This window comes from Vanessa atalanta, chromosome 2 (assembly GCF_905147765.1).
Source record: "Vanessa atalanta chromosome 2, ilVanAtal1.2, whole genome shotgun sequence".
Lineage (NCBI taxonomy): Eukaryota > Metazoa > Arthropoda > Insecta > Lepidoptera > Nymphalidae > Vanessa > Vanessa atalanta.
In genome coordinates, this window is record NC_061872.1 from 3,748,082 (window position 1) to 3,762,595 (window position 14,514).

Consider the following 14,514-nt stretch of genomic DNA (forward strand, 5'->3'; position numbering starts at 1 on the left):
CTGTGTCCCAACATTTAATATAAAAAATATTCAACGAGAAATAGTTCCGAGTCAACTTTGATGTCGATGAATTCAAATTTCTTAACTTTGAATTTATTAAAGTATCCTGGAACTGTTCTGAAATTAAAATTTTCCTTTTAGAGAAACAGTTTTTCTCGCTGTTCTATATTTCGTTAGAATGCTACAAAATTTTGTCACTAAATATTAAATATTTTAAAGTAGGGAATTCGTACTTTATTTCGCTCAAGCAAATAAATCACCTTATTGACTGACACCTATGCATATCGCATGCAACTAGTTTAATTAGTCCTTCAACTAACAGCCCAGCTGTTTGATCAAACGGCGCCGTTCAACATTTGAGAAAAGTCGAATTGCCTAAGTAAACAGTTTGAGACATTTGACGAGAGTCGAAGTATGCAGTTAGTGATTTTTTTTTCCTCATATTATTATTGCACTGATAGTACCGTAGCTATTGGACCTAAAGCAAAATAGTACTTCACGTAACAGTAACTATCATATACATATCTGCTTGTAAATTGAAACGCTATTGTTCATCAAACGTTTTGGTCTAAAACAAAATATATTAGTACGTATATCCTTTGATAGATAGTGAAAAGATACCCAATTTATCTGATAGAGAAACTTTATTACAGTATTAAGTTTATCAAGATCGGAACATATTGTTTCAATATTCTCAATAAATAAGGGATAAGTTATTGTGTTTATAGCGCTATCGTAAACGTAAACTTTAATATCTTAAGTCAAATTTTCTCGTAAGCCCTCTCGTTTTTTTTTTTTACGAAATATTTTCAGATTATTATTTTTAATAATATAATATATAATACTTGCATAATTCTGTGTGAGTAAAAATATGAAAATATGGCTGAAAATTACTATTATTTAATCAATACACACTAAGAGTAAGTAAGCATTGATCAAATTAACCACCTCGTTGGTTTAGTAGCTAGATATAAGTCAGCAGATCCCGAGGTCCTAGGTTCAAACCCCTCGTCGGGACGATCTAGAAGCCTGGAAGTTGGAATTGTATACACTGCTCTAAAAGCACGGAAAGCCGTTGGCCCTGCATTAGCATTTTAGCATTAACAGCCCGTAAATGTCCCACTGCTGGAATAAAGGCCTCCTCTCCCTTTGAGGAGAAGGTTTGGAGCATATTCCACCACGCTGCTCCAATGCGGGTTGGCGGAATACTCATGTGGCAGAATTTCGTTGAAATTAGACACATGCAGGTTTCCTCACGATATTTTCCTTCACCGCCGAGTACGAGATGAATTATAAACACAAATTAAGCACATGAAATTTCAGTGGTGCCTGCCTGGGTTTGAACCCGAAATCATCGGTTAATATGCACGCGTTCCAACCACTGGGCCATCTCGGCTCAGTACCATTCTTTTTCTTACCGGCCAGTATTAATCGTGAAAAATTAAAATATTACATTACAACATATTCTAAAATAGTCAAACGACATATTATTAATTAAATTATTCTAATAAATTATAGTTATACAATGTGTAAAAAAATAACTCAAACATAGGGTTTATTTAATTTTTATTTTTAGATGATTAAACAAGTTTGGTAGATTACAAAATTGGTATAATTGTGTTATTATAAAATGATAGTGTTGGACTTGTTGGAGAAATTTTAGACGATTGAGGCTGCGAATTGAACTGGAACATCACTAGTTCATACGTCACGATGGTACCAGCAACCTACAAAAAGTGTAAAATTTAATAAATACTGCATATAACATTTATTTTATTCCTAATGTACTTAATGACTTAAACTTCAAAAATTTCTCATATGTTAAGATAATATGTTGTCAAAATTACGCATTTTCAGAAAAAAAAATTGTACACTGAAAAAAAAAAAAGTAGATATTTTTTTCAACTGTATAGTTTTTTATTTGCAATACTCGCTGACATTCAAACTTTAAGCCTACAAAAATAATTATTAAGTTGTATGGAATCAAATGAGATCCACTTCTTATGCCAATATGCAAAAAAGAATCCAACCAATTACTTTTAATTTGGTTGCCTTCAAATTGAAATCAAACATTCCATTTATATTTAACTACAGTCGTCAGTATACAACGCAACCTTCTTCCAGTTAAATTAAAAAAAAAGAAATATGACGTAATTTAAATAGAACGTATTCCATTTTTAACATGATAAGTATTTAATAATTTTTTTCATAGCAATTTAAGAGTCGGTAAGACTTTTATGAGCAAATCTAGAAGAATAAATACTTTTATTGCGCTATTGTATTATTAATAATAATTGTATTATTCATTTTTATTATTATTGAAATGGAAAATTATTAAATTTAAAAAAACAAAAACGATTAAATTTTCGTGCATAGCTGAAGTGTAATAGACGAAGATTTTGTCACCAACACACTGGCAACAGTGAAGTTGTCATATTCTTTAAACCGACGGTCTCAAAGTAAGTTTTGCGGATATAATCATAGATCTATATGCATATCACAAGGCTAGCTGTTCGGTGCTGAGATTTTGCACACTAAGCTATGGTCAATTGACTACAACTCAGTGAGCGACCGAGAGCAGCTGACTGTTATTGAAAGCAGCAATTTATTTGCATTCTTAAAAAAATATATAAAATTAGTTATATCTTAAAAGTTTTGATGGATTTGATTGGATGTACCTCATGGAACATTTTTTTAATCTAAATATCAAATTAAATTTAATGTGGAAAAACGAATTAATAAATAAATAATAATATAGCTCTATAATACAGCTATCTTTTAATATATATAGCTTTGAATATTCCTGACTTACTGTTAGCAATAATCCACGTGTAACGCTGAAGAATTGTAAACCGCTCAACGCGATGTTATCTCCGTTCACTTGATCCAAAAACCTTTGAACCTGAAACGAAATTGCGAAAATCAGAAATAGCCCGTAATGGACTACAAAAAGCTTGAAAAGCTCTTTTTTACATAGAGACAATACAAGAACACTAAATATAGTTAGTTTTGCAGGAAAGGTACTAAACAAATTTTTTTTTTCAGTATTTTATTATACTTACGGTGGACTAGTAGTAAATTTTCGAGAAAAGACAAACTTCTAATTCGAAATCTAAAATCTACCAAGTTTGCTTGTTTGGGTTATTAAACTGTAGATATTCAGTAGAACTTAAATCAAATATCATTTTATCTTTTTGGCCAGTTGCTCATTTCAATCAATAAAAATGCTATTACTTAACGAATATAATAGATATCTTCATTCAGAAGCGTTCACTGTAGTGTGAATGCTTCTGAATGAATGAAAGATCACTCTGAATGATTATTAAAAAATATTTTCGTTCTCTTTTCAAATTCTATTTCACAATTTTACTTTGGCACCGTCTTGACGACTATGATAAAAATGTGTATAAAATTTTTCATGCAGATTTTTTTTCCACTACATGGCGAAATGAAGTTCTATATCGAATACAACATTTTTGCAGGACTCGCATCGAATAACATACCAGGCATAGTATTACATAATAGCATAATATCCTTCTGACCGTGTTTCCGTCACGTCAAATACGAATATAAGTAACATAACAAAAAAAAAGCTATGGATTTAAAATAAATTAAAAGAAAAGATCACCTCCACACAATATACTGGTGAGGGCACGTCATACAGGACAGACGCTGGTACGTTTGAAGCTGAGTTGACTTGAGATGCGATGAGTGACACTGTGACAGATCGAGCAATGAGAAAGACGAGAGAGAAGAAGAAATATGAAGCTGCCTCGTAACCTCCAAGGATGCTGGGCTTCCTAGAATAAATGTAATATTATTAGCACGGAGCGTATTAACACGCGCTGAATATTAGAGCTCTACCTGATGCCCCCGTCACCCTTGGGGCTTAAGGGTGAAGTTATATAGTCTAAAACATTTATCAATAATTGGGCTATTAAAAATATAAATATATTTTAAAATCAGAACAGTGGATTCTAAGATTGGTGCATTAAAACTGACCAATACGAATCTTGTACAGAAATTTCGAGTTACCCCAACCAAGAGCTCAGAATCTACAGTCTTACAAGCTTGACACTAACCCAGCCAGTTATTCAATGAAAGAAACACGTAAATACTAATTCATATTCAATATTACGAACTCAACTTACACTTACGTCAAGTATTTATCGAGAAACATTCGACGTTTTTGGTGTCAACCCACCGTGGGTGGTACATGTTAAAATCACGTCGCCAATTTTTAAAAAACAGTATTGGAACTGCATTCGTTTATAAACATAAATATAACTTATGACTCACCCCTTACCACGACTGCTGCACTCTCCGTTGCCTTTGATACCATCTCTATAAGAAAGTAAATAAATTTAAATGTTGTAATAATTATAAGTAAGTATCAAGAAGATGCACAGCGTATTTGATAACAAAATACTTTTGATGTAATATGTATTCCAACTCACATATTTATACGTGACTCAAACTCAAATCCAAATTCCTTTGTTGAATATAGAAGCACTACTATTACACTTACTTATTGATAGTCAAATTATACACTACCACCGGTTCGGAAAAGGAAACACCCTGACCTGAGAAGAACCGGCGAAAGAAACTCGGAGGGTCTTTTTTTTTGTTGATCTAATTAAATACATATATTGAATATGAATAGAAATAGCCAGGAGGCGATCGTTTCATTCCCAAGGTGTGCTATCAATCATAAACTCACTAATTGTATAGTACCCTTTCGCAGACAAGAGTTCGTTAACATTTTTAAATTTGGCAACAGAAGCAATTTGAACGCTTTCTGGGATTCCGTTGTAGAACTGTATCCAATTGCCCCACAAAAGAATTACTGACTCTATGCAGTCGAGTAACAGGAGTAACAAGTTTGTACTATTTTACGGAATGTATTTAGTACATTGCTAAAACAGGCAACTCTTTCAGACAACCTCTGGGCAGAGGAGCAATTGTTAATAATGTGATAAGGGATCCAATATTTATCACACTACTAATATGCCGTCAAGTGTAGGATCAAAAATCAATTTATACTTTAATCAAGGTCATAAAAGCACTCATGAATCGTCATGTTACAGTGTTTAATGTAAAGCTATCACCGGTACGGAAAGTAGATTCTACCGAGACGAACCGACAAGAAACTCAGTAGTAACTCAGTAAGATCTCTAAAATACAACTGTGTATAAAATTAACCTCTTGCTTTTACTCTCCCTTGAAACCAAAATACGAATGAAATATGAAATAAATTCTGCGGTGGATAAGTGATGAGTAAGTAGGTACCGTTAGAATAATAATGTACAAAATAGTGATCACTACCACGTGAGATACTCAATATAAATACCCGCCTTTTAAACAACGAGCATAATTTAATTTTAATAAGAAACTTACTCTAGAGAGTTAAAAAGCTGGAGACAGATAAAGAATAGGTTATTAGCGAATGAAATAAAAATGACTCCGTTGATGACGTCATCGACTCTTCTCACCAGCTGAGCTGCACGACAATATTCTTCGCGAACTGTCCTCCAGAAAACCTCGGGTAAATACTGAAACATTTTTTTTTTATATGAGAGATCTATTTTACTTTAAACAGAATATTTAAAAATTCTAATAGAAATAACATTTTGTGAAACAGAGATATATTGCATAACTATGCCGGAAATAACTCACACTAAATAAACATCAACACTACTGTTGAGTTATTCTTGTCAGTAGATAATATGTGTAGTAATACAGTCGATATTGCACTAGTTCCGAGAATTTAAACCGATATCACGTGAGTAATGCGCGTCGAGCTTATTGAATATGATAGAGATAATACGACTACAGTCGATTCCACGAAACGTAATCACAGGCACAAGGGACATAATTTCTTAGTTCCCAAGGTTGGTGGCGCATAGGTGATGTAAGGAATTGTTAATAATTCTTACAGCGCCTTTGTCTATGGGCGGTGGTGAACTCTTACCATCAGGTGGCCCATACGCTCGTCGGCCAACCAATGCCATAGAAAAAAAAAACGCGCTCCCAAGCGACATTGCACTCGTGCGCTCATTGGTTAATACGTGTGACCTCAATTGACTAAATCAATCAATCAATGCGGGTTGATGGAAAACATATGTGACTGAATTTCGTTAAAATTAGACATATGCAGGTTTCCTCACAATGTTTTTCTTCACCGCCGAGCACGAAATGAATTCTAAACACAAATTAAGCACATGAAAATTCAGTGGTGCATGCCTGGTTTTAACCCGAAATCATCGGTTAAGATGTACGCGTTCTAATCACTGGGCCATCTCGGCTATAAGTTGTTAGGTACACTTTAAAATTTTAACAAATATAGTATACATCATTTTACCTTTCCTTGAGCGTTGAGTAATTGTTTATTGACATAATTGAGCCTTGAGGTTAAATAGTAACTTATACATATCACGAATAAATCGGAGAAATTCCAAATAAACGTCGATTGGAAGTGCAGAAACTGGAACAAATTGTATAAACATCAAGACTTGTGACAAATTAAAAGATGACGTGGTAATGAGATTAACTACAACAACCGTAGATATCAACACCAGTAAAGCTATTGTCTATACATCTATATATATATATAATAAAATTGGAGTGTCTGTTTGTAATATTAAAATAACTGCTTTTTGCTTAATATGTATGCATGTAATATATATATATGTAATATATACACGACAAACATACCAAAAATAACATTTTTTCAATTTTTGTCTGTCTGTCTGCTTGTTCCGGCTAATCTGATCGATTTTTACGAGACTTTAAATGGCAGATAGCTGACGTAATAAGGAGTAACATAAGCTACAACAAAAACTTTTATTGCTAAATTCAAATGAGCAGGAACATTTGATTGACTGTAATATTTAACTGTTTATTCACTATATTATACTGATTCTTATTGCAGATTTCTCCGGTGTATATGCATATACTCTAATATAGCCTTTTGGCTTACTTTCAAATAATAACATATATACCAGATTTAGACAAGATTTTTTTTATTATTGTTTTACTAATATGATAAAATCCTCACATAACGTTTGATGTAAGAATGACTGATGATGATAAATGAAAAGACGGAGGAGAGTTAAAATATCAATAAAATCACCTGCGTTAATATTCCCAAACCAAATGAATAAGGCAAATAGTTGAAGACCCATGGATAAAAATGTTTCACGAAGCTTTCGTGTGTCATATCTTCGCTCTGACATACCATTGCTCCCGTGTAAGCTGATAACAATGATAACAGATGTTCCACTAAAATAATAAAATTATATGATTAAAACAGATATTTTTAAAAAGAATGATCATATTTATGGCGTTAGTTCATTTTGTTAGTATGGAGTTTGTTGTGACCTGGACGTTTTTACTTGCTTGTAGGGTTTTGTGCAAGACCATTTGGGTTGGTAACATCCACTCATCATTTGTATCACCGATTTGGATAGACAGATTGCATGTTCTTTACACGTACTCGCATTTTAATTTAACACCAACGCGCATAGAAATTGACGCAGTACGAAAAATATACAATTCCTTACATTACCAATGTCATACCATTTCCCACCAACCATGGGAGCTAAGATTGTAAATGTCTTTTTTCTGTTACACTGACTCGTGTAGGACTATACTGAGTATTGCTGTTTGGCGGTAGAGTATATAATTTGTGGGTTGTTTAAGCAATAGAAAAAAATGACAGCAACTAGGTTAGATAATTTTATTTTTTGCCCAATTATACTCAGAATCATTGAAACCGAAAATTTTCAAAGATTATTATGTCCGCGAAATATAAAATGGGTTGTAAAACGTGCATTATGATGTATTGCATTAGTTGATTTTTTCAAGGTGGTATGAAAATTTCTAGATAGAAATAGTTAATTGTTTCCTCAACTTTAATCCTCATGTACTATTGGGTTGGCAACTAAGTGATTGCCGATTTTTTGGGTAGGTAGACTTTACACTTTCTTTTGTTTTCTTAACGTGGTCAAAACATCTAACCTACATTTTTAGTATTGTTTGGACTTCTACTTTTAATTAAGTAAAAAAATTATGTAGATTATTGCTTTAGTTTTGTTTTTATCCCAATTAAAAAATGGAAGAACAGGACGTGCACTTCTGACATATTTTATTGTATTACTTCCGAAAACTCAAAAACGCATCGCAAGCATAAAATAAGTTATGTACCATATATGGTAATGAAGCCTTGAAAGAAAGGTAGTGTCGAAATTGGTTTACCAGATTTCATTCTGGTGATTGGTGATGAAAAAGCGCAAGAATCTGGCCCTCCAGTCGAAGTCAATGCAACCCATATCAAAAGCCATTATTGGTTCACTTCGTCATAGTAAAACACGTGATATTGTAGAGACGCTTAATGTATCGCATACATGTATCGAAATTTTTTAAAAAATGTTAAAAATATATCAAGAAACTCGATTTGAATTTTCCTTCTTTTTTTAAATCGGCAAACACTTAATTGCCAACCATATAGTTTGCTTTTATTCCAATTCATTAAAATCATTCAAAACAATTAAGTTAAATAAAAATCAATCAGTCAGAATTTCGAAATATTTAAAACGACAAATTAAAAAAAAAAGAATTTAATGAATACTTACCTAAAGCTAAGAACAAGACGCCGCCACAAGTAGCGTTACATTTAAGAGTGAGAGTTCGATCGTAATATGAATCTTGATCTTCCACGTGGGCTATGTGTCGAATCAAGTCCGGCCAACGAAGGGCGACACGAAGGAATAACGTCGTTGTTATACAAGTTGTTCCGTAGAAGATCAGTGGTGCTGGAATTTGTATAGTCTTCTATATTAATAGCGAAACTCGCTTTTTGTCCCAGAGATTGCGGGACGATAGCTGCTCGTAAAAAATCGGCTATAATCTCATCTTGAACAGCTCCAGCCGTAGATGTGCGGAAAGTTAAAGAGGATTCCTGACTGCTATTTACTAAATTGTTAAACTAATTATAAATTTTAGAGAGCGGACAAGTGGCTGTATAAGAAAAAAATGGAACACGTAAACGAAGTTAAAGTAAATTGTTTTCGATAAAACTCTTTTTCTAACTGAACTAATGTATCTATACTATTTGACGTTAAACATTTCATTTAATGAAGTTAAATATACATACGCCAGCATTTCATCTGTTCGATACTTTTTTAACTTGAATCTTTAATCAGATATGGTTGCAAGAACCTACTTTAATTGAGTACATTTTGATTGATTGATTCCATTGTAACGACTATAAGCTCATTTACTTTCATTAACAGAGAATTACCTGTACAAAGTTATGAATGCGTGAAATTAGTATATAACGTTGTTTTACATGCAAATTAATTTAATTTAATTATTCATCTTTATAATTATATACATAATTATGTACTTTCGAATTTTTGTAGTTGTGTGCTTTGTTGTAGTTTGAAATTATGTTAAGTTTGAATAAATTTATCGACTTAAAATCGAATATTTAAAGCAACTAAATATTTGAATTAAATTTTGATTTAAACATTCTGCATTGATGACCGCTGCACTAAATAATAATTACATTTTTTTACATTAACAGCCCGTAAATTTCCCACTGCTAGGCTAAGGCCTCCTCTCCCTTTCAGAAGAAGGTTTGGAGCATATTCCATTACGATGCTCCAATGCGGGTTGGTGGAATACACATGTGGGAGAATTTCGTTGAAAATAGACACATGCAGGTTTCCTCACGATGTTTTCCTTCACCGCCGAGCACGAGATGAATTATAAACAAAAATTAAGCACATGAAAATTCCGTGATACTTGCCTGGGCTTGAACACGAAATCATCGATTAAGATGCACGCTTTCTAACCACTGGGTCATCTCTGTTCAAGTAATAATTATTATTCGTTTATTAGCTGATTTAAAAAAGGTTTGATGTTGTTAATTAATAGTCTAATTACTTGATAGTCTATTTCTAAACAGAATATTATTCAATTCGTGCTATAATTTATATATATTCAATATTATTAAATATATTTGCCAGTCGAAAAGCAAATTAAATATTGTTAAATTAATTGTATAGTAATAGAATTGAATTGCTAATAAAAATGTGAAATAAAATATTCGTGCCAATTTTCTGAAGGTGGATCATTTTTAATATAAAATTATTCAAATCAATCGTCTTCTTTAAACTTCTAGCCACCCGCATATCATACTTTCATTGATAAATGCAAAATTTGTTCAGTTTAGTTTGTAATATTTCTCTTTCATGAGCTACGAGTAAATTGAATTATTTATACCTAAAATGTCTAGAAAATTGTAATATCAAAGGACTTAATACATTACAAAACATATCATAGTCACGTTGTTTTATTAAAATTAATGACTTAACTGTTTGTGTTATATTGATAGACGGAATTGAAATAGCATTAGCAGCCCGTAAATGTCCCACTGCTGGGATAAAGGCCTCCTCTCCCTTTGAGGAGAAGGTTTGGAGCATATTCCAACACGCTGCTCCAATGCGGGTTGGCAGAATACACATGTGGCAAAATTTCGTTGAAATTAGACACATGCAGGTTTCCTCACGATGTTTTCCTTCACCGCCGAGCACGAGATGAATTATAAACACAAATTAAGCACATGAAATTTCAGTGGTGCCTGCCTGGGTTTGAACCCGAAACATCGGTTAAGATGCACGCGTTCTAGCCACTGGGCCATCTCGGAATTGAAATAGACGGTGAGCTTATAATATAGCGAAGATTACTTACAATGGTTTTAAATGTATTTGATTGTTTCAAATTAAAAAAGACAAAAAGATAAAAAGAAATCATATCAAATTAAAGTAAGATGTAAATTATATTTATATATCTTAATTAAATTGCACAAATGCGAAGCCGGGGCGAAAAGCTAGTAAATAATAAATTGAGAAAATATAATATATTTCATGGGAACCATGACACTCGCAACCGGAAATTGAGGCTCCAGCGTAAGAAACGTAAAATATGTTCCGTCAAGCAACATCGTACTCTAGACCCTTGTGTCAGCAACAAAGGGAGCCCCTTAAGATATTGTTAAAAAAATCTTTATTAATTCCTATTGACAAAGGTAAAATCAAGAATATTGACTTTCATTCCATGTCTTTGGTCACTTGACCGAGATCTTAATATTTAGTTTATCTATTATACATCTACTTGTACATACATAAATCTCATGTATGTACCAAATAAAAAAGTAAATTATTATATTGTATGAGATAATCAATACGTATAATGAAGCAATTTAATCTGCGCCTTAATTAAAAAATATATATATGTCATATTCTATAATTATTTTATAAAAACTGTTTAATATGAAACTAAAACAACGAGCTCGCACTTTGTAGAATTCAATTTATTCTCGTAAACAGACATTTAAACAAACTCTAACCTTATATATCAAATCACTTAGTAGATTATTTAAAGCCCAAGTTTGAATCTTGTTCCTGAATCGAAGCTGCATCAAGCTGAGAACTATTTAATTAACGAGATCAGATAACTCAAAGCGCAGTGGACTTAAATTTGATCACAATAGTCTCCTGCAGTTTATTTTAAACGATGTACAAATTGTAAAATATAAAAATATGAACTATTGAATTTTAACAATAGTTGAATTTAGATTATATTGCAAATGATCTTACTAACTAAAATATATAATTGAAATCAAATACAAAACAAACATCTAACTGAAAATTAAAGTTGCATATAGCATAAAGAAATATTTATGAGCGATTAGATCTTTGATCGACATTCACTGAGGAACTGGTCAAGGAGTCTTACCACTCTCTCTATCTTCACAATCGCATGAAGGTAACTAGTGGGATAAGGGGATGGTGTATAAGACGTTTAGAATGATTGTAAATCTTAGGTGTCTGATCTCGTAATCGTAAAATATCAAAATCGTAATAAAAAGCAAAATTGGAATCGTATAATTTGATAAATGTAAGATATCCTGCTGGATTTTATTATAGAATCGAATAAGATTCGAATCGATTACGATTTATGTCTGAAGTATTACCTTATTGAAATATACCATAAGTAATATATAGCTGCTAGCTAATTGTGCTTTATTGGATGACAAATGAGAATTACAGTGGAGTTTTCGACAAAAGTAATTACTTAAAATACTTTGGTATCGTTCACTCTGAAATATCTATTGTTTTATGTTACGAGAAGCACAGCATTTCATTGTTTTACATTTGTTGAAGTAAATACAATACATTTTGTTCGTCTGTCTTTTAAAACGAAATTATCTATTGTAATCCAATCAGAAAATACGTTGTTTACAACGTATATTACTTATAATAATTAGTGTATTATCTTGTAACTTTTAAAATTAATCATACATCATCAGAAAATAATACAATATCATAAATACAATTAATATAGACATTGAGGTCATTTGCGTATATTAAAAATAGAAAAAGACTTAAAATTGATCCCTGTGGAATGACCATTTTTATAATTACTGAACCAGAACACAAAATCCAGAGAAGAAAATAGAAGACAAAAAAGAAGACTATCACATTCGTGGGAGCTTAAATTTTAGCAATAAAATGAGCAATAACTGTAAAATCAATAGAGCTACCAAGCTTATCGTATCGTATAATATTTCACTTGAACAATTATCGTGAAAAAAGTATAATTAATAAAATATTATAATGATTTAAGACTTACTTGTTCCATTTAATGAAGAGGTACTGTGAAGAATTTTGTATAAGCACATAAATGTGATAAAGAATTGTCCAATCAGCGACAAGATTAGGTAAGTAAATTTGAATGACCACCATACGAATCTAAAAAAATAAAAATGCATTTGTTTGTAGTAGTAACATCTTTACAATAAATACAATGATTAAATAATTATCATAACAAAACGGATATATTAGTAACATCAGTGCAACTGTGCGATTAACTCGTGAAATGGTAACAGCCGTCATACAGTGATTCGACCTTTTGATACGTGCATCCTATAAATTTTATTATTATCAACTCTCGTGTTAGAAATTACCTCTACAAGAACTTAGTAGTTACTTTTAGGAATTGAGATGAAACAGAATATAAAAAAAACGCACCTAAACCCAAAATCGTGGTTTCACATCAAGGCAAGAACCGCTCAGTTTGCAAAGTAATAAAATTATACTAATAAATCATATTATGTTCAGCAGAAAAGGAAAACAATTCTCAACAGTTTCTAGAGCAGCGTAGTGTAATATATTCCAAAAATTTTCCCCTTGAGGGGAGATAACTTATTTGCTAATTTCTGGTTGAAACTATTCCAAGAAAAGCATGAAACTATTATTGGAACAAATACCTAACATCAATCGGCGATGTGCTGCAAACTCCTTCCACGGGCAGCAGTGAAAACATTTGTCCGATTATCAAGGTGACTCGTAATGATTTCTGGAACGTCGCAGGAGCTTTATTTTTTTTTAAATCTGATACACCGACTTTGTTGGCTAAAAATAAAATGTGTCATAAAGTTTTAAAAACATACTTGGTGGTAGGGCTTTGTGCAAGCCCGTCTGGGTAGGTACCACCCATCAGATATTCTACCGCCAAATAACAGTACTCTGTATTGTTGTGTTCCGGTTAGAAGGGTGAGTGAGCCAGTGTAATCACAGGCACAAGGGACATAACATCTTAGTTCCCGAGGTTGGTGGCGCATGGGTGATGTAAGGAATGGTTGATATTTCTTACAGCGCCTTTGTCTATGGGCGGTGGTGACCACTTACCATCAGGTGGCCCATATGCTCATCTGCCAACCAATGCCATAAAAAAAACAATCATTATTCGTAACTATTGGTGTTACTGTGAATTTTTGAATTTTTCCAGTAAATAATTACGTAAATAAATTAAATTGGTAAGCATTATTATATATTAATATTAATACTATGTTTACAGTGATTATGTGTATATACATTAAGCTTTAAAATCGTAGTCTAAAGGTTGCTTACTTTTGCTAGGTATCATAAAAGGTATTTTCCGCTTGTAATTCTTCGGTTTCATTATTTGTTTTGGGTCGATTTGGACAACAGTGACACTAAAAGTTTCCTTTGCAACCGTCATCTATGCTTCTTGTACTACTAGAAATGTTAAACGAAAGATATAAAAAATTGACAGTAAGATTATAAAACTGGTAGCAATGATGCCTTGAATGTGGCTATAAAAGACAGAAACACCGCGGTTGTCGACTAACTGACCGATCTAGGGTTGTGATTTCAATGAATCATTATATAATGTCATGTCAGCTCCGCCATTATACAGGGTTATTGGTAATTCGACGTATTTCCGTTAGGAGGTGGTAGGGGTGACTATTTGCGATAATTATGCAAAAGTGAACGATTTTTGATTTAACAGGGTTTTTGTTTTTTTTTTTAAATAAATCAAAAATGTGACTTAAAGTATTAATTTTATTCTCAGATTTTCTTTTGATTTAGAAAAACGATTTAACACTGAACATTTATCAATACGAAAACAACAATTATCGTT

At 32.3% G+C, this 14,514-nt stretch overlaps 1 protein-coding gene across 2 annotated transcripts; it reads right to left on the reverse strand.

The window, feature by feature from the left end:
* Nucleotides 1-1,576: 1,576 nt before the first annotated feature.
* LOC125070188 (gustatory receptor for sugar taste 64f-like) lies at nucleotides 1,577-14,205 on the reverse strand. Of its 2 annotated transcripts, none has more exons than XM_047679932.1 (11): nucleotides 13,980-14,205; nucleotides 13,337-13,481; nucleotides 12,700-12,818; nucleotides 8,634-8,813; nucleotides 7,133-7,281; nucleotides 6,362-6,484; nucleotides 5,398-5,552; nucleotides 4,307-4,344; nucleotides 3,629-3,717; nucleotides 2,813-2,902; nucleotides 1,577-1,727 (listed from the first exon to the last, which is right to left on the reverse strand). In XM_047679932.1, the coding sequence occupies exons 1-11, from the start codon at nucleotides 14,089-14,091 to the stop codon at nucleotides 1,599-1,601; spliced, it is 1,329 nt and encodes a 442-aa protein (XP_047535888.1). In that variant the 5' UTR covers nucleotides 14,092-14,205; the 3' UTR covers nucleotides 1,577-1,598. The 2 variants fall into 2 exon arrangements, with proteins under 2 accessions (XP_047535888.1, XP_047535878.1); XM_047679922.1 differs by having other exon boundaries at nucleotides 3,629-3,800; nucleotides 4,300-4,344.
* Nucleotides 14,206-14,514: the final 309 nt, after the last annotated feature.